We start from the raw sequence: 20,630 nt of genomic DNA, 5'->3' as shown, positions 1-20,630 counted from the left end.
ATCTTAAAACATCTCCAGACACAGATGGGAAGTGTCAGGAAATTTACAGATTTTCTTCAAGTGTTGTCTTTGAAATAACAGTAACTCGTGGGGAACAGTTATGCTTCCACGCTTTTATTTTTAATTCCAAATAAACTTACACTTAAACAAATATACAGTATGAGTACAGCTAACTGACAAAAGCAAAATTGTATTACTTTAAGACAATGTTAATTTGCAAACACATTGTTAAACAGGGCTAATGGATGCTATAAATGTTTACTATTTTATTTTCTCTTTTTTTCTGGGGTGGCGGAACCCCTCCCTATAGGATCAATGCATAGGGCACAAAAACTGGCTCCAGCCCATGGACCGCATCTCCCTCCTTCCGGCCCTGGTAACAACAGAGTTTGGTGCATTGTTTAGTAAAGTTATCTGTTTTAATCCGGTGGCCAATGCTGTGCGTAAATGTTGGAATACGCAGTTTACATTATGAACCAAACCTTCTCTGTGTTAACCAGATGTATTCAATTTACTGGCAGGTGATTGTTATTCGCGCCCGCACCAAAGCCCCGAGAGATTTTCCTCTTTAATCTAATTGGATGATAAAGTGAGTGCGTTACGATTGAGCCCGGAGCCAAAACGCTTGCGCGGCCTTCTTCCTCTGTTTGGACTCTGTTCCCGTCACAGCCCCCATCGCGTTTCCATCTCAAATCCCATTTGCTATTGTACCTGCCCAATGGCAGAGACCGAGCGCGCTTTAAGTCAGATGGCATTTCCATTCTCCGTCATTACAATACAGCGCGTGTTTGACGCACTGATCCCTGCGCGTTTTCACTCCAAATCATCCTCTAGAGAGGCCGGGGCGCGACTTCTTTTTTTTTATTTTTAAACCTCCACTTTTATTATTTTTCTTTTGTTTAAAAAAAATATTGAAAAACTTCTTTTTTAGCTCTTTTCGACCCCTAAACGTTTTTTTTAATGGTCATTCCTATCGGACAATAAGCGGTAATGGCAGAATCTGACACACAGGAGACTCGCCAAACCGCAAAGGATTCACCGTTCTCCATAAAGAACCTGCTCAACATCGAAGACAAGCCCCCGAAGCCGACGCCCCCGCTCGGGTCTTCCAAAGGAGTGTTTGAGGGCAGCTTTTTCTCCAGGCTCAGCGAGCTGTCTCTGCCTCGGTTTGAGCTGCCCGGCCAGAGGATCGGACTGTCAGCGCAGTATCTGGAGAGAGCGTCTGCCTGGTGGTACCCATACACGCTGGGAGCGCATTTTAGAACTGCTTCGGGTAAATAGTTTTTTTTCCCCCTACCAGTTTTATTTTCTAAATTTCGATTCCATTTAAATTCAAAAGGGCTTTAAGTCGAATAGATGTTTAAAAGCATAAATAAATATTGCTTATTCTAAGAATTTTGCGCCACAATAGCACACCGATTCGTGTAGCATTTGATTTAAATGAAATTATTTCGATATTTTCCCTCGTCAGGTTCGGAAAAGGTCAACCAGAGGGAAGAAGACAGGCGCACCCCGGATCTCCAAAAAAACGAGCAGGATGCCAAAGAGGAGAGCGCCGACGACGACCTGGCTCTGGACGAGAGCGACGTCGACGAGTCCAAGAAGGAAACAGATCAGGAGGAGGACTGGAGGAGAAAGCAGGACGAGCTGGACCCGGACAAGAAGCCCTGCCGGAAGAAAAAGACGCGCACGGTGTTCTCCCGGAGCCAGGTCTTCCAGCTGGAGTCCACCTTCGACATCAAGCGCTACCTGAGCAGCTCGGAGCGCGCCGGCCTGGCCGCGTCGCTGCACCTCACCGAAACGCAGGTGAAGATCTGGTTCCAGAACCGGAGGAACAAGTGGAAGAGGCAGCTGGCCGCCGAGCTGGAAGCGGCCAACATGAGCCACGCGGCGGCGCAGAGGATCGTGCGGGTGCCGATACTTTACCACGAGAGCGGGGCCTCGGACGCAAACGGCAGCCCCGGGACGAACTCACCGGGCGGCCAGTCACTGCTGGCCTTCCCCCATCACATGTACTACTCCCACCCGACGCCGCTGCTCAGGCCGGTTTAACGATGATTGCGTTTTTAAATGAGAGCAGGTCAAAAGAAAAAAAGGGATTTTGTACATTTTGTATATTATTATTATTATTATTATTATTATTATTATTATTATTATTATTATTATTATTATTATTATTACCAAAACATTGTAAATAAATTATTGCCGTTCAGTCTTAAAAAAAATATTGCAGATATTTTAATATATTTTATTTTAATGATTTTTTTTTGGCGGGGTGGGGGGGGTGGGGGGGGGGGGGGGGGGGGTTATGGTCATCTGTCTGTAATTCAAAAATTTGCGTCAATGTTTGTATAAAAAAAAATGTGGGGATATTTTGATATCTTTAACACGTGCAATACCGTTGGTTTCTCAGCTTATTTTGTCAACTAGAGCTCAGTTAAAAAGAAAAAAGAAAAAAAACACGAAACATCCATGTTTCTGTTTTGTTTCGTGAGGACAATCATGTGATTCTTAAAAGAATGCCTGTACAAAACAATCTTTTTTTTTTCTCGATTTCTTTTTTATTATTATTATTATTTTTACGGCTGTAGTTTAAAAGCTGAAAGATCCAAAAAATAGCATCAATTTCTGCCTATATGTTTTATTTCCTGTTACCAAAATTATGTATATATTACATAGTCCTAAGCTCAGTAAAGGTTAATTAAAAAAGGGTTGCTCATTTGTTATTATTGTGATGTAACCTGAAATAATCGTTTTATCATTTCCAGTTTAATCAACGGTTGTGCTTATAGTCTTCAGACTGCAACAGGGATCAAAATTATCGCGTGATGTAAAAATCATGGTCAACATGCCTCATTTGAAGACCTAAAGAAAAACCAAAGTTAAATGTTTTGGGCCTTCATTTTTAACTGCTATTTTCTTTCTTAACTTGTCTCAGATAATAATGGATTACATTTATATTTATTTCTTTAATCATACCAGAGGCTTAGCAGGGGTCAGATTTATTAAGTTTATTTATTTAGTAATGGCCTTCTGTATTTAAATGGTTCTGAAAGCAACAGGAAAGACCATTGCCATAAAACCATTCCAGAAAAGCCTGTCATGTACATTGTAAGCCATTAAAATTCATGAAATTTTAAAGAAGCACCGTTTGTAACTATATTCTGCAATAATGGTTAAATACTTAAAATGAAATATAAGGAACGAAGGATGTTTATTAGTATTTAGCTAAGAATATTTGTTCAGTCATTCTCATTCATCGTGTGTGTCCAGCGGCGGAAGGTAAGGATAGTGTTGACAAGGGTTTATTATGAATGAATAAATCGATTTCGTAATTGTTCAGAACTATTGTAACACTTGTGGTTAAGGAGGTTTCTGGTATAGAACAGGAATGTAACCATGCATCCAGGTTTTAACTTGATTAGAAACAGCGCCACGGTCAAATTTGCTAGCAGGAAAGTTGTTCCCAGATAGCAGTGCTTTTTGAGCAGTCCGGTAAAATGAATACATGTAATATTGTTAGAATAGATTTAAAAATAGTAAATAGATTTAGTAATATACTTACTTTGTGAAACATTCCATGTCCTAATCACAGACCAAATCTTAGTGTTGGTTTCTTTTTACCACATGGGATATATTGCATGAGCAAATTTATGTTTTAAAAATGACTGGAAATGAACTAATTCTGATGTAATGGTTGGAATTTTATAAAAAAAATGTTGCCTTTAGTTTCTTATTGTTTAATCAGCATATAGGCCTAAAGAAACCCACTGTGCAGAGATTGTGAAAAATTTGGAAATCGGAAACTTCCAACTTGATATCATTATTATTATTATTGATAATAATAATAATAATAATAGAAGTTGTAGCGGTAATAGTAGTAGTACCAGTATGCCATCACGCACTGATAAAACAAACTGTTATTATTTATAACATTGCTGTAGAAATGTGCAGACTTAATTTGGTTGAATTTTCAGCCGTATTTCTTCTACTAGTTTACAGACACAAGTTTACAGACACAGTTTTTGTGCCCAATATGTCTAAGCATTTTGCAGACAGCTTTATTCAAAGCGATTTATAAATGAGGATATAACAATGCAGTCAATGTCAAAGATGACAATGGGCTACTTAGAAGGAAGATCATCGGTATACAGGCCATGTCAAAGGTGACAGGGGTGACAATGTAGCAATAGAGTGCATAAGAGGGTGTGTCGGTGCTAAGATAGAAGATGCTCTCTCAAGAGCTGAATCTTCAATAGATTCTTGAAAATAGACGGGCACGCCCCTATTCTGGTAGCCCTCGGTCATTCCACCATCATGGAACGCCACATGAAAACAGCCTGGTTTGTCCTGTGCATGGTGTAGGTGCTGCTAACGGATAATGCTTTGATAAATGGAGTGATCGAGCGGTGATATAAGCCTTTGCGTAACATTCAAAATAGATGGGAGCTGAACATTGCGGGTGGCTAACCGTAGTCAATGGAGCTGTTAAATTGCAACCAATGTTTTTAAGATGTACTGACCAAACAGACGTTTTTAAGTTCTACTAATTTATTATTAATTATTAGGATAACTTTTGTTAATATTGCTGCCACTCAAATAGATGGTTGCAGGGTTTTTTTACATTTCCGACAGGTTGCATCAACCTCGATTTGTAAACATGCCCCTTTATGAAAAATCAAGATAATTTAGCACTGGCACCCTCCAGGAATGTATTCTCTCCCCACCTCTCTCTGAACACAACTGACGGACCCTCAGCGGACCATCTGTGAAACTCCTGAAGTTTGCGGGCGACACCATTGTCCGATGAGTCTGCCGATGGAATGGAGATGAGGGTGGACTTGTGGAGAACACGACCCCTCACTGCCTCCCCTCACCGTCCTCAGCAACGCTCTGTCTGCTGTTGATCACATCCGGCTCCTAACCACTCCGTCCCGGGACCTCGGATGGTCCTTACACATTAACACTGTTTGGAACAAGGCCCAGCTGAGACTTTACTTCCTGCAGCAACTCAAGAAGTACAACCTAGGGCTGGACGATAATTTAATAACAATATATATATAGATCGACATGATGTATATCGATGATAGAAAAAAAAGGGTACATAAAAAGTTCAATAGAACAGTTTTCCTTCCTTTTACATTCTAGCCTATCATGTAGGTTAATATTACAGTCATTACATCCTCCCAACCAATCACAAATGCAGACCCAGGAACGCTCTGCCCCCTTCAGAGTTCACAGACCACGTGTTCTTTTTCATTTTTAAAATATGTGCAGTTTTGGTAAAAAGTTGATTGAATAAAGGGTTGAGTTTTAATTCAGTGTTTGTGTGTTCTGTATCCAAAAATAGGTCGCTAAGCAACAGCATAGAATGGCCAGGGCTGCACTTAAAATATGTGTTTTGAATTTGTTGATAATTATGGATATCGGTCAATATGATTTCTATTAAATCGATATGCTTTTTTTTTTCTATATCGTCCAGCCCTAGTACAACCTTCCACAGGAGCTGATGGCCAGCTTCTATTCTGTTCTGTCATTATTCAGTCTCTCCAGTGTGCATCACGATGTGTTTTGGTTCATCCACTAAACAGGACAAGTCTAGACTGCAACATACAACAGGGCATTTCTCAAATGAGTCTGATAAGCTCCACCCCCGCGGAATTAAACTCCAGTTCCCCAGACGGTCGGACAAGCAAATTACAAACAGAAATGGCAATGTTTGCAACACCAATAATTTTGGAAGATGAAGATGTTCCAGGAGCTTCATTTCAACGTGCTTCAACCGAGAAGCACAGTGTCGAACAACTGAGATTTTGGTTGAAATATAGAGTCCTGAACGTTGGCGAAAAGACAACTGTATTAGTGGATAGGTACGGTTTTCTTTTGTTAGAAGTATGGGTTGGGCTGTGTGGTAGCTAACACTTTCCAGAATTATGTGAGCTAGACCTAGACAAGCCATTTGCACTGTTCTCCCGAACAAAAATATATAAACCTAAACATTCCACCTAACGTTAACCAGCTCAGTGGATTCACCATGCTGGTTCTCCAAGTTATCCCCGCCAGAATGTGTGTCCCCCGTGTCTGGAGCGCACATGCAGCAGGGAGAGCGAATCCAGTCCGTCTCATTTCCAACCAGCTACATGTGAAAATAGAGATGTTTTATTTTTGTTAATGGGGGGGAAAAAAGAGGGTCGTTACATTACTGATCAGTTAGTGGGTTAAAACGGAAGATTTGACACATCGACACGGGGTTGTTTGAACAGATCGAGGACCTTTGGCTAATGGATAATCACGTTTGTTTAAACGCGATTGATCCCTCAATAACCCGTTCTCAGAAAGTCAACGGCTCTGTGGTCATTTGCAGATGTCTCGTGAAAATATTTGCTTTGTGTTATCAGATTGTCTCTCTTCTGAAAGCAAAAACTGCCCCTTCCTGAGTCCGTCACAGCTGTCTGCTTGTTCGTGTCTTTTTTATTGCTAGACAGACCCTTATGAATGGATCATATATAACAGATTCCTTGTGGTCAAATAAACACTGAATAAAGTTACAACTGAACTGTAAAGCCCTCCCACTTACACACTCTTATCTAGCGATGGCATTTTTCAGCATTATTTTGGGGTTTAGGAAAGGGAATGAAAAATACTCCTTTCAAATGGTCACCATGACCATATCAAGAGTCCCTCCGGCTGGCACCGAAGCAGCAGTGTTTCGTTGTTACCATTATATTTGCTGATGCAATATTCGGGACAGAGCTGTGCGCTTCACCACTCTACACAGCTTGTCCGACCACAAGATGGCCGCGACGCAGGCGCACTGCCTGTTCTAAATTTAGTAATTTGACCTCATTCGAGGAAGTCCCCATTAGGTCTGCAGAGCGGATCATCAGGGCTGACCTTCCCTCCATCCAGGACTCGTACAGCGTAGGGTCAGACAAAGGGCATCTCCACAGACGCCGCACATCCTGCACACAAACTTTTTAGTGTTACTGTTTACCTTCAGGTCGGCTCTACAGAGTGTTAGTTGCTAAACACCAGCTGCCCCAGCGACAGTTTGCTCCCCAGGGCTTTTAATCTGATGAACGCTCAAAGGCCAGATTTCATTCTTTTCAATTCTTCTTTTTCACATTAAAATCGTTCAATTTTGGTCTGTAACAAGTGAAGCTGCAATGCTTTGATTTGAATTCCTCGTTAATTTACCCCTTTGTACTCCTGTTCTGAGGTGCATCTGAGAGCACGTCGTTTTGGTGCGGCCTCTTTAAATCTAAATGAGGCACTCAACACCCCGACCCCTCCAGGTGTAGAGTGGCTGCATCCGAAAACGTCTGATTAAAGCTCCTTGGTGCTGTCCCTAGCTCTTGTTCCTTGACCTTTAATGGGTTCAACAGTAAGAACTCTATTGTTGGTAAAAAAGGAGCTTCAGACTGCTGTGCCAATTTTGGTCAAATCTGAGCCCACAGCCTTCTGAAAATTAACTTCAAAGTGTGCACTCTCTTCTCTCCAGACATTTTCATTAATTTCTGTAAAGTGGGCTGTGCGTATACGTTATGTCGCGCTACTAATTGTGGAATTCTTTGACGCTACTTAGCTTCCTATGCTAAATGATCTATAAGAAGCGTACAGTTTCCTTTTCCTACCTCAATCATGATTGACTGCACTATTCGGACAGCACTTCCCATGGTAACCGCTGACGCACTTCTGGTTTCAGAGTCCTTGCCCAAAAGACGTTTTCGGAAGCAGGGAGTGTTTCCACTGCACCGTGTTAGGCCATTTTTGTAGTATGCTGAGGGACGATGTAACGAACAGCCCGAACATTTTGACTTATCCACTTGTAGCTCCGGCATCCTACAGCTTGGACTACAAAGTCACTTCAACAAATCAATTGGTAAGCTGGAAGTCCTTGACCTCGTTTAGCAGTTCTGCAGCAAATACATGTAAATTACTTCACAGAACTGTTTAAAAAAAATGTTATGAAGGAAAGAAAAGAACTGAACAGCTTTAAAAGTGTAACCCAAAAGAATAAAAAGGTATCTAGCTCTTGGACGGACTACATTTGCATTTTCTGCTTTGATAGAGGCTCCAGGTACACAACAAAATTTATTCAAGGGCTAAACATTTATATTTACCTGTTCTTAAAATCTATTGAGTGAGAGCAGAGTATAACCAAGATCAAATTCCTTATGATTGGGCAATTGGGCGATTAAACCTGAATCTGAAATTTGTTGATCATTGCCTTACTACAAATAGTAGCACTACAGCAATTAGTAAACCTTGCTGTTTTAAGTTTTACTAAGTGGATAACAGCAATGCCCAAATGTATCAGCTTCTTTTCTCCTCACGAATGACCACTATGGTTGACTGAATCTGTGCAATGCACATAACAAATGTCATTGGACTGTATGTTGCAATTAACCTTTCCTGCAAGATGAATTCTCGCGGTATTTGTGCGTTCACAAACACACGAGATATTGTGCAATACGCAGAGTGTTACAAATTATCAATTTAATGCTGCCACCTTGAATGAAAACGTAACACTTAACTCAACTTTATTTATACAACACTTTAAGATAGATCAGTCTGCCAACATGCTTTACACATTTTAACAGGTGAAAGCAAAACACAATAAACTAATGAGCCCTAAAACTCACGATACACCAGGATTTTACAACCTATCTAGCACACGTCTTCCTTTCTATCTCTAATAACTGCCTGATTCATTTCCTAATAATCACAAAGCAGACTAGAGAGAGACTCGTGTCACGTGATTTGTGTAGCTTCAACGGAAATTCACGTGGTTTTGAAACCAACCAATGGCATTGCAGGCGCGATTTTGAACGTTGACATAAGCCAATCGGCTTCCTTGGTGTGTTGGTAGCGTTCGTTGAGCAAGGAAGCTAACCGGCTACACGCCACCGCCGCGCCCGCTAGCATTTTCTACGTTCATATCTCATATCTTACACAATAAATAATACTTGGCCTTGCGAGGTATATTACAAAGTCACCCGTGGACAAGACACATTTAAAGCGGTAAGTAAAGTGAAAAGGCTAACGTTTGGCGTTACTTGCTAATGCTAGCTGAGCGGGGCTAGGTGTAATTACTGGAGTTAGCAGAATGAGAACATGTATGAGTTTAATCCCAGTGGAGTGAAAAACAAATAGTCCGGCAACGTTTGCAGGATATTCCGATGTGTATCAAGGCTTATGTTTGTATTACATTTAGGCGGTAAATATTCATCTAAATTAAGTTTTAAGTTAGTGCCTTGAATCCTTTCTCTCAAGATTAAACTAGCCCGTGGTTAATCTCTACCCCACTTATCCACGTTGCTTTACGTCTACCACAGTAGAAATGTCTGCCACAGATCAATGGTAAACATGTGTACTTAAACTTGAAAGAATGCACAAAGACATCTGGAAATCCTGGCCATGAAAAAAACGTGTTACCGAAATAATTTACCCTTTCTATCTGCTTGTAAGGCATTTCGCAATGCTGTTTGTTTGGGTTCAAATCTAGCTCTACGACCTGTATGCAGTCGTAATCAGCGTTGCCAGATTTTGTGAGACAAACAAGCAACCAGCGCTATAAAAGCAAGCCCAGGATAAGGGGCAACCCACCACACATCGGGGCCGGGTGATGTTTACACAGGGTGTAAATAAATACCTGTTTTCATGCCGTAATTTATTGTTCTTTTTTCACCATCTCTCACGCACACATCTGATCCTAATCTAATAATCTAATCCTGAGCTTTCTGTACACACCAACAATTATTTCTTCATATGTTTTTTTTAAGCCTGGAAAGGTGTTTAAAATTTTCAGGTGATTTGTCTCACACTTGCTTGCAACTGCGGCAGGACCGTAACATCCTTGAGAGAGAACCGTTTTGCACAGCTTCTTGCATGTGCTGACACTGTAACCTCAGGGTTAATCATTTGGCAATATGATTCAGCCTTGGTTTGTCAAATACAGAGACAACCAACTAATAAGCATTAAAGTATGGTTTATGGGTTAAGTTTCTGCAATATTATCATCGCATAAACACTAATCTAACAGAATCTCAGCCCAAAATGGTGTTCATTCTGCACAGTGTACTCTACTTTCAGCAGTTATTGCAGCCGTAAACTGCATAAAATACGGGCAAAATTGCTCCATCTGCCTTTCCTTCTCATGGCTCCTATGCCAGCCTGGAGTAGGAGAGACCCAGCCAATATGGCGGTGACACAGGATGCGCTCCAGCATGTAATGAGACATCTAGTATATTTTCTTTAAGGGTAGGAGGATGTGAATGCGGAGAGGTGGAGGGATATTTCAGCCAGTACTGTGTCTGTGCAAACGAGTCTCTTAACATGTTTATCATCACTTATTTTGGAGTCAAAATAAGAGACTTCCCTTTCAGAAACAATCCCCCCCCCCCCCAAAAAAAAAAACCTCAAAATTTACAAGGGATTTTAGAAAAGGGAAAAAAAAGCAGCCCAAAGTCTCTTATAATAAGTAGACTTGGCAACATTGGTTGTAATTCAGGCTAAAAGGTTAAATATCAGGAAGCTTCTAAAAACTTTAGAAGGGCTGTTTTGCTGAGTTCTGGTTGCTGAACTCCGTTGATGATTATGAATTGTTCCAGTCAACATATTTGCAGTTAACCATTGACCTCCTCACATAAATGGTTGTGAAGTGTAGATTCATATAAAGGCCATGTTTTCCTCTTTCACAGATGACGGGCTGTAACGAGTACAAGCTAAACCAGGGACCTGAAGACGGCATCTCTGCCGTGAAGTTCAGCCCCAGCACGGCCCACTTCCTCCTGGTTTCCTCATGGGACTGCACGGTCCGCCTGTTTGATGTTGGTGGAAACTCCATGAGGCTGAAGTACCAGCACGCGGCTCCTGTTCTGGACTGCGCTTTTTATGTAGGTTGCTTTGCCTTTTGACTTGATGATGCATGGACTTATTTAAGTCTGCTGCAAGTGGATAACGGCAAGTTTGTTTTTCAGGACCCGACCCATTCTTGGAGTGGAGGTTTAGACGCTAAGTTAAAGACTCACGATTTGAACACAGACCAAGGTACGTCTTAAACATCCCTTAAACTTTTGCTTTTGGAACCACAAAAGCTTCGCTACTCTGATATGTTTTATAAAGCTCTGACCTGCCGAAAAACATGTCGGGTAATTCCATTTTCTCCTGCTAATGGCAGACGACCAATCGGGGAATTGTAAATTTGGCAGATTTTCTTCAGCTGACTTTTGTTCCTTTTTTTTTTTATTGCAAAGTATGGAACGTGTTTTCATTTTATTCTTTTGAACAGACACAATAGTTGGAACGCATGACGCTCCCATCCGTTGTGTGGAGTACTGCCCGGAGGTGAACGTCATGGTAACGGGCAGCTGGGACCGGTCAGTCCGACTGTGGGACCCGCGGACACCGTGCAACGCTGGCACCTTCACTCAGCCTGACAAGGTAGCAAAAAACACATTGGGGGCTAATTTATAGATTTTATTCCCTTTTTAAACCGTTTCGAACATCATTTTAAACCTGCCATCTTTTGTGAAGGTGTACACCCTCTCTGTGGCCGGAGACAGGCTGATTGTTGGGACTGCAGGAAGGCGAGTCTTGGTGTGGGATTTGAGGAATATGGGCTACGTACAGCAAAGAAGAGAATCCAGCCTCAAGTATCAGACTCGCTGCATAAGAGCCTTCCCCAACAAGCAGGTACTCTTTGTGCACGACTAAAGCTCCAAGCTGGGTCGAATTCGATCAAGTATTTATCATCTTAGCAGAAAGGGATGTTGTGGAGTACAGGTATGAATACTTATTGAGAGGAAGCGCGATTGCCATCTCTTTTTACGTCTTTGCTTCAGGGCTATGTGTTGAGTTCAATCGAAGGCCGTGTAGCTGTGGAGTACCTGGATCCAAGCCAGGAGGTTCAAAAGAAGAAATATGCCTTCAAGTGCCACCGGTTAAAGGAGGAGGGGATTGAAAACGTCTACCCTGTCAACGCCATTTCCTTTCACAGCATTCACAACACCTTTGCTACAGGTAAACTGCATTGTAGTTTGTGACTTTACAAGGCGCTGTATTGAGACCTAAAATTGTAAAAGCAACAGTTACTTATTGGATTCCTAAAACTGCAAACTAACTTAAGTAAACTACTTTTTTTTTCTTTTTTCAATTTATGCAAGTCTGAAATATTCTGATACTCTTAAATTTGAAAAGCTTCTTGTGACCTTTTGCTACCAAATTTTCTGTCTGTTTAATAAAGACCTGATCTCTGTAATGTCTGACCCTGACCTTGAGCCTCTCCTCTTGCCAGGTGGCTCAGACGGCTTTGTGAATATCTGGGATCCATTCAACAAAAAGCGCCTGTGTCAGTTCCACCGCTACCCCACCAGCATCGCCTCACTGGCTTTCAGCAACGACGGCACCATGCTGGCCATTGCCTCCTCTTACATGTTCGAGAAAGGAGATATCAGCCACCCGGAGGACGCCATCTTCATTCGTCAAGTTACGGATGCTGAGACAAAGCCCAAGTGAGTTTTCCAATTTTTCTTTTTTTACCGCAACAAGGCACACCATGGCAGTTTACATCGTCCCCCTCGTTTAAGGACAGTTGTATTTGGAGTAAGCACGTCCAGCTGCAGCATGCATTGATCTGTATCTGTCCACTTTTCAATATCCGACAGCTGAAAGATACAGACGAGAGCGCCAGCTTTCCCGTTTGGTATACCGGTGGCTCTGGTAATAGACCAGATTTATTATGACTGCAACCTGATTTAAAAATGCAACCAAACTGACTATTTTTATATATAAAAACTTCTAGCTGGTTTTTTCAGAAATGCAAACACACTTGAGGCGAGTAGGAGACAGGTGTTAAACACACAGAGCAGATCCAATCTGAAGAACCACTTGTATATTACGGTTTATGTCTATATGAATCTGTTTCAGACCGCGATGTTTCTGCCCATAGTCTCTTTTTCTACAAGTAAACATCTGTATCGGCGTTTAGGGTCAGTCTGTGACTTTGTGAAAAGACTTAGACAACTTTGTCATTTTGTAAACACAGAGTACGTACAGAACGAAATTTTGTTGCATACAGCTTGTAAATTGCAGTAAAGTTAAATTACAGTATAAGGTGCAGCAGTGATTTTAAAAGTAAACAATTTAAATGTAGACAATGCAGGAGAAGTCACAGTGTACAGGTGAGTATTTTTAAAACCATTTGTATGGGCAAAAATTGATTGAAAGGTGCATTTATTGTGTTTTTCCTTTTGCAATTTTGCCTTAACAAATCTGACCCATATGCTACATGAAGTATTTCACTCCCTAAAAGAGGACCTGTCTAGTCTAGGGATCAAAATTTACAATCCAATGAGCTATTTCTAAAAACTTTTGTCCACAGCCCAACTGAATAAATGTGTCTAGAGCATTACAATCTGCATGACGTTTGGAAACGTGATGAATTAACGGGTTTTAGAAATGCCCACTATCTAAATGTAGGTTAATTGTATACAAAACCTGATGTAATTCAGTCTTAAGGTCTTTAATTTGTATATAATGTCCATATTGATGCATTTCTGTGACAACAGCCCAGTACTTTTGTCTGAGGGGGAATGACATTGAAACCGTTGCTTGCAGAAGCATTTACTAACAACCTTTTCACATTTTTGTTACATAACAACCACAAACTAAAGGACACAACTTAAAAGAATATTGTTCTAATTTTTTATTTTATTTTTTATAAAAAAAAATAAAAAAATCAGGCATGCATTTGCATTCAGCACCCTTCACGTTGACACCCTCAGGTGTGTTTGGATGCATCTTCTCTCTCCAATATGCCTGAATGATTTTAATGACGTAACCAGACGTCTGCAGAGCTGAATAACTTGCTGATTCGGCCGGTTGGTTTAAGTGTCTTGTAGTAAGGAGGCATCTAGAAGTTGCATGACCGTAGCTCTGGAGGATAGGATTTGGGCTTCCCTTCAGAAATGATTTAAAATCTGTTAATCCTGCTGTGCCATGGAGGACTCAAAGGATTATTGGAAAACATTAGTAAATAAGAAGCAGGATGAGGACCGAGCAGCACAGCAGACGGGTCTGGATAAAGTTTTAGGAACGTTTAACGTCTCGTATCATGGGTCAACACATCGTATGATTTAGCAGGACAACACTAAACATAAAGCCAGAGCTCCAGTGGAATGGTCTAGATTGGGTTTCAAACTCATTTCTACAATGGGCCACTTTGGCATCAGGAAGTCATTATAAGGGCCGGTTGCTCCTGTATAGATGACACTTTCGAATTCATAATTTCAGCTCACAAAAAATGTAAAAAGTATTGACAGTAACAAAATGTAGCACCCTCAGGCACAGTTTATCTGCAAAAAACAGTTCATTTACAGTGAGTTAAACTTTAAACTCATCATTCTGCATCACTTTTTTCTCTTTTTAGACATTTATGGGTTATTTTAATGCATTGTGTGAAAATCTGACATCTAATGGCAGGATGTTGTTACTACACAGTTTAAAAAAAAAAAAATCAACATTCGTTACAAGAGGCACAGTTTTAGCCACTTTACACTATACAAGGATATATGCCTCTACTTTATGACATGATATGCCTTTTGTGGCGCTTGAGGGCCAGATAAATTACCTGGACGGGCCTGATTCGGCCCGCGGGCCTCAAGTTTGACACGTGGTTTAGATGATGGTAAAGAACATTACAGACAACTCTTAAGCATCTTTTTCATTAACAATAGTGTCTCCAGATCCGTAACAGCAGATCCTTCATGCCTTCAGCCATCAGCATCCACAACAACTGGTGGAAGAAAGCTGCATGATACGAGTTACAACATTTAATGTCAAAGTTAATACAAGTGTTTTTGAGTTAAATTAACATCTGGACCGAAATCAAATGAAGAATGTGCTGAGATAAAAACACAGATGCCCATTCAAGCCGAATGAGGTGGAGCTATTTAGTGAGAAATGGGGGAAATTTCAGTCTGTAGTTGTGCTAAGCCGACGGCGACAAACCCCAAAGCACTTGTATCTGAAAATGTTGGAAACGAGTACAATCCTTTTATTTCACACACATGCGCTGCTTTGTGTTAGTTTACCAGAAGAAATCCAAATGAAGTTTGTGCTTTTAGCCTTACGAAATATTAATGTTCAATGGATGTGAATACTTTGCTGGATATTACATTGTTTTCCTGTTTTGTACTGAAGGATTTCTAAGGGTAGTTAATTTTTCTTCTTCTTCTTGTTTGCAGGTCAACCTAAAAGTGAAGTGTTCTGGTTCTCACTGCGTGCGACTCCTCCACCATGTTGGGTTTCTGCGGGCCTCCAGCATGCTAAATGTCATCTTATTATGTCTCTTTCTTTTTCTGCCTTCTGTACACAACTTTTTACTTGTGATGTTTGCTGTAAATACACGCTAAATACTTCCTTGTTCCTTTTGTTATATTTTTCCTTATCTGAGCTGAGTTAAACTCTTTTCTCTTTTTGGCTCCGTCACTGACGGGGCTCCACGTTTTATTACTGACTGACGGGAATAAAACCTTTTTCTTAAACTTTGAGGATGAACTCCATTTCTTCACCACCGTTTGTCACAGACCAGTAGAAGAATATGAGACATGCTAGGAATGTGTCAAAGCTCTAGTTTTAGCCGTGAGGATGTGTCGAGACAGATCGACGGTGCGCTGGTTCCACTGGGGGCCACACTTGGCCCCAGACAGTGACCTGTGCTGATGGACGTCGCTGCTTTGTGGTCCAAGGTGAATTCCGCTTTGTGGCCGAGTAAACTGGCAGAGAACCACTAAACTGACTCCCCTGATGGGGCCGACAAGAAAAAGGTTTACTGTAAACCAGAAAGCATCCTGAGATTTTTTTTCTAACGCCTTTTTATGACTTTAAGGATTGTGTTCACATTTAAAAATGCACCTGAAAGTTTCAGCGGACCAATGCGTCGTGTGAATTTGTGTCGTACGTGGCCTCAGAGCAGACCTTTTCCTCGTTGCTTTGGAATGGCTCTGTCTGCTTCCTCAGCTTCCTGGAAATGATTATTATAAAACTTAATTTCTGGGACTGTCTGGAATAAGGCTGCCTGTGACGTCTGATTTGGACTATAGCTTTAATATGAAATGGCTTTCAGTTTCGACTAATTACAGCCAGCGAGGCAGACGCAGGATGGCTGGGGGCTTGTTTTATGCGGCTAAAGTGAATTACTTTGTTTCCTGTCATCTTTGGCTGCCGCTGAATCGTGGAGTTGAGCTTCAGGAGCACACATCAACCCTGTTGGACTTCCTGCTTTTGGAAATCAAGGTATTTTTATTTATTCCCCCCCAGAAACATTGTTCAACTTGAATAGCCGTGAGTGTGTCTCCACTATTTTGTAAGACTTGGCTTTTTCACATCTTTCACCACAAACCTTTTATTTTTATTAGGATTTTATGTGATGGACTGGCCTCAAGTATTCTTAAGTGGAGCTAAAATGATGGTCTTCATGATTTGGCTGGAACATGCATGTACATGTATCCAGCCCCTCTATTGTCATAGCCCTAAACAAAATCAAATGCTATTTAAAGTCGGCTATAATATTCTATCTTTGTGCGATTTAATCTAAGACGTAGAAGGAGGTGCTCTGGTTTGGTGAGACCTGGATTAAGATGGCTGATTGTCCTAGACACTGGGCAGCACAGTGGTGGCAGCATCATGCTGTGGGGAAGTTTTTCCCTTCAGTCTGGACAGAGAAGCTGGAGGCAGCTAAGTTGTTTCATTTGTTGGAGTCTTCTAGACAAAGTCCAGACCTTAATTCAACAGGGCATCTGTGGCCAGACTTACACACTGATGTTCAGAGACGCTCGCTTTCCAATCTGACTGAGCTTGAATTATTTAGTAAAGAAGTGGGCCATAATTTCAGTTTTCAGATTTGCAAAACTGTTACAAATATGCCCCAAAATTGGCCAAGTACGGAAGATACGAAAGATTCATGGTTGTAAAAAATATTCTTAAATCCCATGTTTCACTTTCCATTCCCAATAAAATCCCAATAAAACACATTAAAGGCTAAATTGACAACATAACACAGTTCAATTGAAGGCGTTGAAAGGCCTTCATTTTGCTGTTAGTTGTCCGTATTTGTCTCCGAGGCTTTTACCAAAGCCCTCTCGTTTTTTTTAAATGCTCATGTGGCAACGGTCCAGATAGCCACACCGGCGTGCGGCTTGTGTGGCTGAGCTCTGGTTTCCAGCAGCTGAAGTGTTGCAGACAGTTTGGCTCTACATGAAACCGTTACATGACAATTAAAAAGGGTGACTCGGCTGCAGCGGCCTGTCAGGTGCATTTAACCTGACCACAAAGGGCTCTTATGTTCACTCAAGAGGGCACTGATGACCTTCAGTCGGACACCTTATCCCTCAAGACCGGCTTCTAATACGAAGGCGATGATACCGCAGCTGATGAAGGGTGGTAAGTTATGGGAAATCACGCGACTCATTGGGGAAAACATCGACAACGTTTTGTCTCTAGTTTCATTGCTCCAGACAGTTGACAGAATGCTGACAATTTATTCGTTTATAATTGGAGGTAGTGCATTAATATTGTATTTCTCCCTATAAATAAATGGTTTTAATTCATGGCTTCCTAAGTTAACTGGACAGGCTTGTAATGCAAATAAAGCTCTTCCCATTTGTAAGAGTCTTGTTGTAGTTTCCTGGATACAACAGCTGATATTTCTGTGCAGATTGGAGAAATTTGTAAAGATTTCAGACCCTGCCTTTGCATCAGAATGTTTTATATTGACCAGGTACTTTTTGGGAGCTAAAAACCCATTCATATATTGAATTTTTATACTCTACCAACTATATTCATCTAACACGAATCAAAACTGCAGCCTTCTTTGTGGTGGTTAATAGATACAACAAAGCCAGTTTTTTTTTTTTTTTTTAAATGTTTCACATGTTCACCCCAATTTTCATATCAAAGCCATACCACACCAAATACAAAATGCGTCTTTTCTAATGAAGCTTTAATTAATTAAGAGACAATGACTTTTCAAACCTTATGACAATTGGATTATTTGTGAAGGAATTGTCAGATCTGCCACATCGAAGGGTTTTGGTGTTCATTGGACAGCAGCATCTCATTGAGATTTATGTCCAGACTTTGTCTAGACCAATCAAAAGCCTGTTTTCTGTGTCAGTCTTTCAGGAGTGGGTTTGCTGGTCTGGTTCAGATTATTTCCCTGCCACATAACCCATGTGTGCCTGTACTTCAGGCCCCAAACTGATGGCTTGACATTTTCCTTGAGGACTTTTAGCTAGAGAGCAGAATCCATGTTCTATCAAGTATGTTAAGTGGTCCATGTCCTGAAGCAGCAAAGCAGGCCCGTGACCATCATACTGCCATTGTTTGCTTTTATCTTTTTCTGAAATATTGAGTTTTACTCGCCATTTAACAGCATTCACCTCCCAAAAGGTGACACTTTGGTATTATCAATGTATTTTTTTGACAAATGTGGGGCAGACCTTTGTGTATTTTTGGTCAGCAGGGGTACTTGAAGCTTTTCCATAGAAGCTATTTTTGCCCAGTCCCTCTATTTTTTAAATTTTTTTTATTGTTGAATACTGAACAGTTACCTTAACCGAAGCAAATGGGGTCTGCAGAGCTTTAGATGTACTTGGTTGTTTTGTGACCTCCATGGATGCGTATTTGACGTGCTTCTATATGGCTTAGGAACAATTTCAGAGGGAATAACTTATTTTTTTAACTGTGTTTGATTTTTATTTTATTCTTTTAATGGGGGTACTGCTTCATGTTGTCAGAAGGGGTTTTATTTTATACAGGTCCTGCAGTGAACAGGCCTTGACGTTGCTTATAAAATTGAACAAAAACAAAAGGGAAATCTCGTGTAATTCATGATTTTACAAAGGGCTGCGATTACTGGTTGGGATAGCTTTTATATATCAAATCACTATTTAAAATCTGCATTTCTTCTGTTAAAAATTAAAAAGCTTTTACAGGGAAAACAGTTTTCTAACATCAATGGAAATGATTAGAATCGGATGAATTTAAGAGTTTTCATTTGTAGCTTGAATATCTATTTGAAGACAGTTTATGGTCAGTTTTGTCACTTGAGCGCCAAAGCATGATTCCACTTTTCTTTTTTCATTGGAAATTTAACTGAGGTCTAGTCTCAGTCTTGATTTTGGCACTAGATGTGAGCAGTCACTTTTATTTATTTATTTATTTATTTTCCCCTGCATTTTTTCCTGCCAGCAGTCACTTTTAAAGCTGTCCGCTTGTAACTAAATCAACCACAATAATGCCAGATGTGAAGCATTAGGTATATACAGTGCTTTTTCAAAGCGGATCCCAATTTGTCTCTTGGTTTCTCATTGAAGCCTTGTGAGAATGAAGTTATCCCAGTAAAAAATCAACATCGGAAAGTATTTAACATATATTTGTGAAATATGTTTCTCTTTCTGGGTGTGTGACATTTAAAATCTGATAGCCAATATGTAAAGCTTCCGTTAATGTGTCCCAGACATAATTTGGGCCAAATTGTAAATCTATTTCTTTATTTTTTTTAATAAACCAACAGCTTACTGTTTCCAGTACGTTTTAGCGGAGGACCAGGAAACCTGACCCTTTCACTTGGACATGGCTGTGGTCTGCCACAGGACCTCACTCCAAGCCGTCCCCTGCCTCAGGGAGGCTTTTAAAGAGCCTTGGTGGGCAAGACAACATCTTCTCAAGAGCATTGTAGTTACATTAGAGCCTAATTAGACGATAAAGCTCAAGGCCATGTAACTCACTGCTAGGTGTCACACTAACAACCATCCATCTCTGTCCAGGCCCATCAGGCAGGCAGGCGGCGTGGGTTGACTAGTGAAGGGCGCGCTCACCCGGCAGCTGGACCGCAGTAAATCACAAATCTCTCAGCGTTGCAAGAAGGGTTGGATACATGTTTTGGGATTCGAGGTTTCACTTTTGCTCCGAGGTGTTGAGGAGGAAATGAATCAGCTGACAAATGACATGCATGGAATGGGTAATTCTCCAAACCTTTGCAGAATCACAAATAAACCCAGATTTAGTTTTTTTTACAAACAGCACTCTGTCATTTATTCGGAGCGAGGAATGCGCATTAACGCTGCAGGCAGTACTGACACAGACAGATTGTCCTACATATCTCCTCCGTTAAAGCAACACACAAAGGAAACGGGGAAGACATTGAAAATAACACACATACGTGTACGTCTCAATAAATTAGCATGTAACTGAAAATTTGATTTATACCAGTCATTAATTTCACAGTGGGAGAGTTGGAAAATTTCACGCAATTCTGTCAATTTTTATTAAACGTGACTCAGAGCTCGTGAAAACCCAAAATTAAATGTCTCAGAAAATGTGAATATTACACTGACCAACTGTCTTTAAACTGACTTTGAATGCATAACTGTTGTGTTGTGACCATGTTACGGCCTATACACAAGCAATGCCATGGTTGTAATCCATTTCTTGGATGCCTTGGTGGTGGCCCTAGAAGAACATACTCCAGCCACAGCTGGCATCTCATGCATCCTCAGTACTCAATTTTTTCCTTCCGCTCAATGTTCCCAAATGTCCTTTGCTTGGACATGTCATCCTGAACA

At 40.9% G+C, this 20,630-nt stretch overlaps 2 protein-coding genes across 3 annotated transcripts; both read left to right on the top strand.

The window, feature by feature from the left end:
* The first annotated feature begins 569 nt into the window (after positions 1-569).
* Positions 570-2,156, top strand: LOC105926435 (homeobox protein HMX3-B). The gene is made up of 2 exons (XM_012862746.3): positions 570-1,273; positions 1,472-2,156. The coding sequence occupies exons 1-2, from the start codon at positions 991-993 to the stop codon at positions 2,050-2,052; spliced, it is 864 nt and encodes a 287-aa protein (XP_012718200.2). The 5' UTR covers positions 570-990; the 3' UTR covers positions 2,053-2,156.
* A 6,703-nt stretch (positions 2,157-8,859) lies between these two features.
* On the top strand, positions 8,860-15,552 carry bub3 (BUB3 mitotic checkpoint protein). 2 transcript variants are annotated; one of them, XM_036142028.1, is made up of 8 exons: positions 8,861-9,024; positions 10,704-10,898; positions 10,983-11,052; positions 11,294-11,445; positions 11,539-11,697; positions 11,847-12,024; positions 12,299-12,515; positions 15,249-15,552. In XM_036142028.1, the coding sequence occupies exons 2-8, from the start codon at positions 10,704-10,706 to the stop codon at positions 15,256-15,258; spliced, it is 981 nt and encodes a 326-aa protein (XP_035997921.1). In that variant the 5' UTR covers positions 8,861-9,024; the 3' UTR covers positions 15,259-15,552. The 2 variants fall into 2 exon arrangements, with proteins under 2 accessions (XP_035997922.1, XP_035997921.1); XM_036142029.1 differs by lacking the exon at positions 15,249-15,552 and having other exon boundaries at positions 8,860-9,024; positions 12,299-12,519.
* The last annotated feature ends 5,078 nt before the right edge of the window (positions 15,553-20,630 follow it).

The sequence above is a fragment of the Fundulus heteroclitus genome, chromosome 10 (assembly GCF_011125445.2).
Source record: "Fundulus heteroclitus isolate FHET01 chromosome 10, MU-UCD_Fhet_4.1, whole genome shotgun sequence".
Taxonomy (NCBI): domain Eukaryota; kingdom Metazoa; phylum Chordata; class Actinopteri; order Cyprinodontiformes; family Fundulidae; genus Fundulus; species Fundulus heteroclitus.
This window is presented reverse-complemented; position numbering and strand designations above follow the sequence as displayed.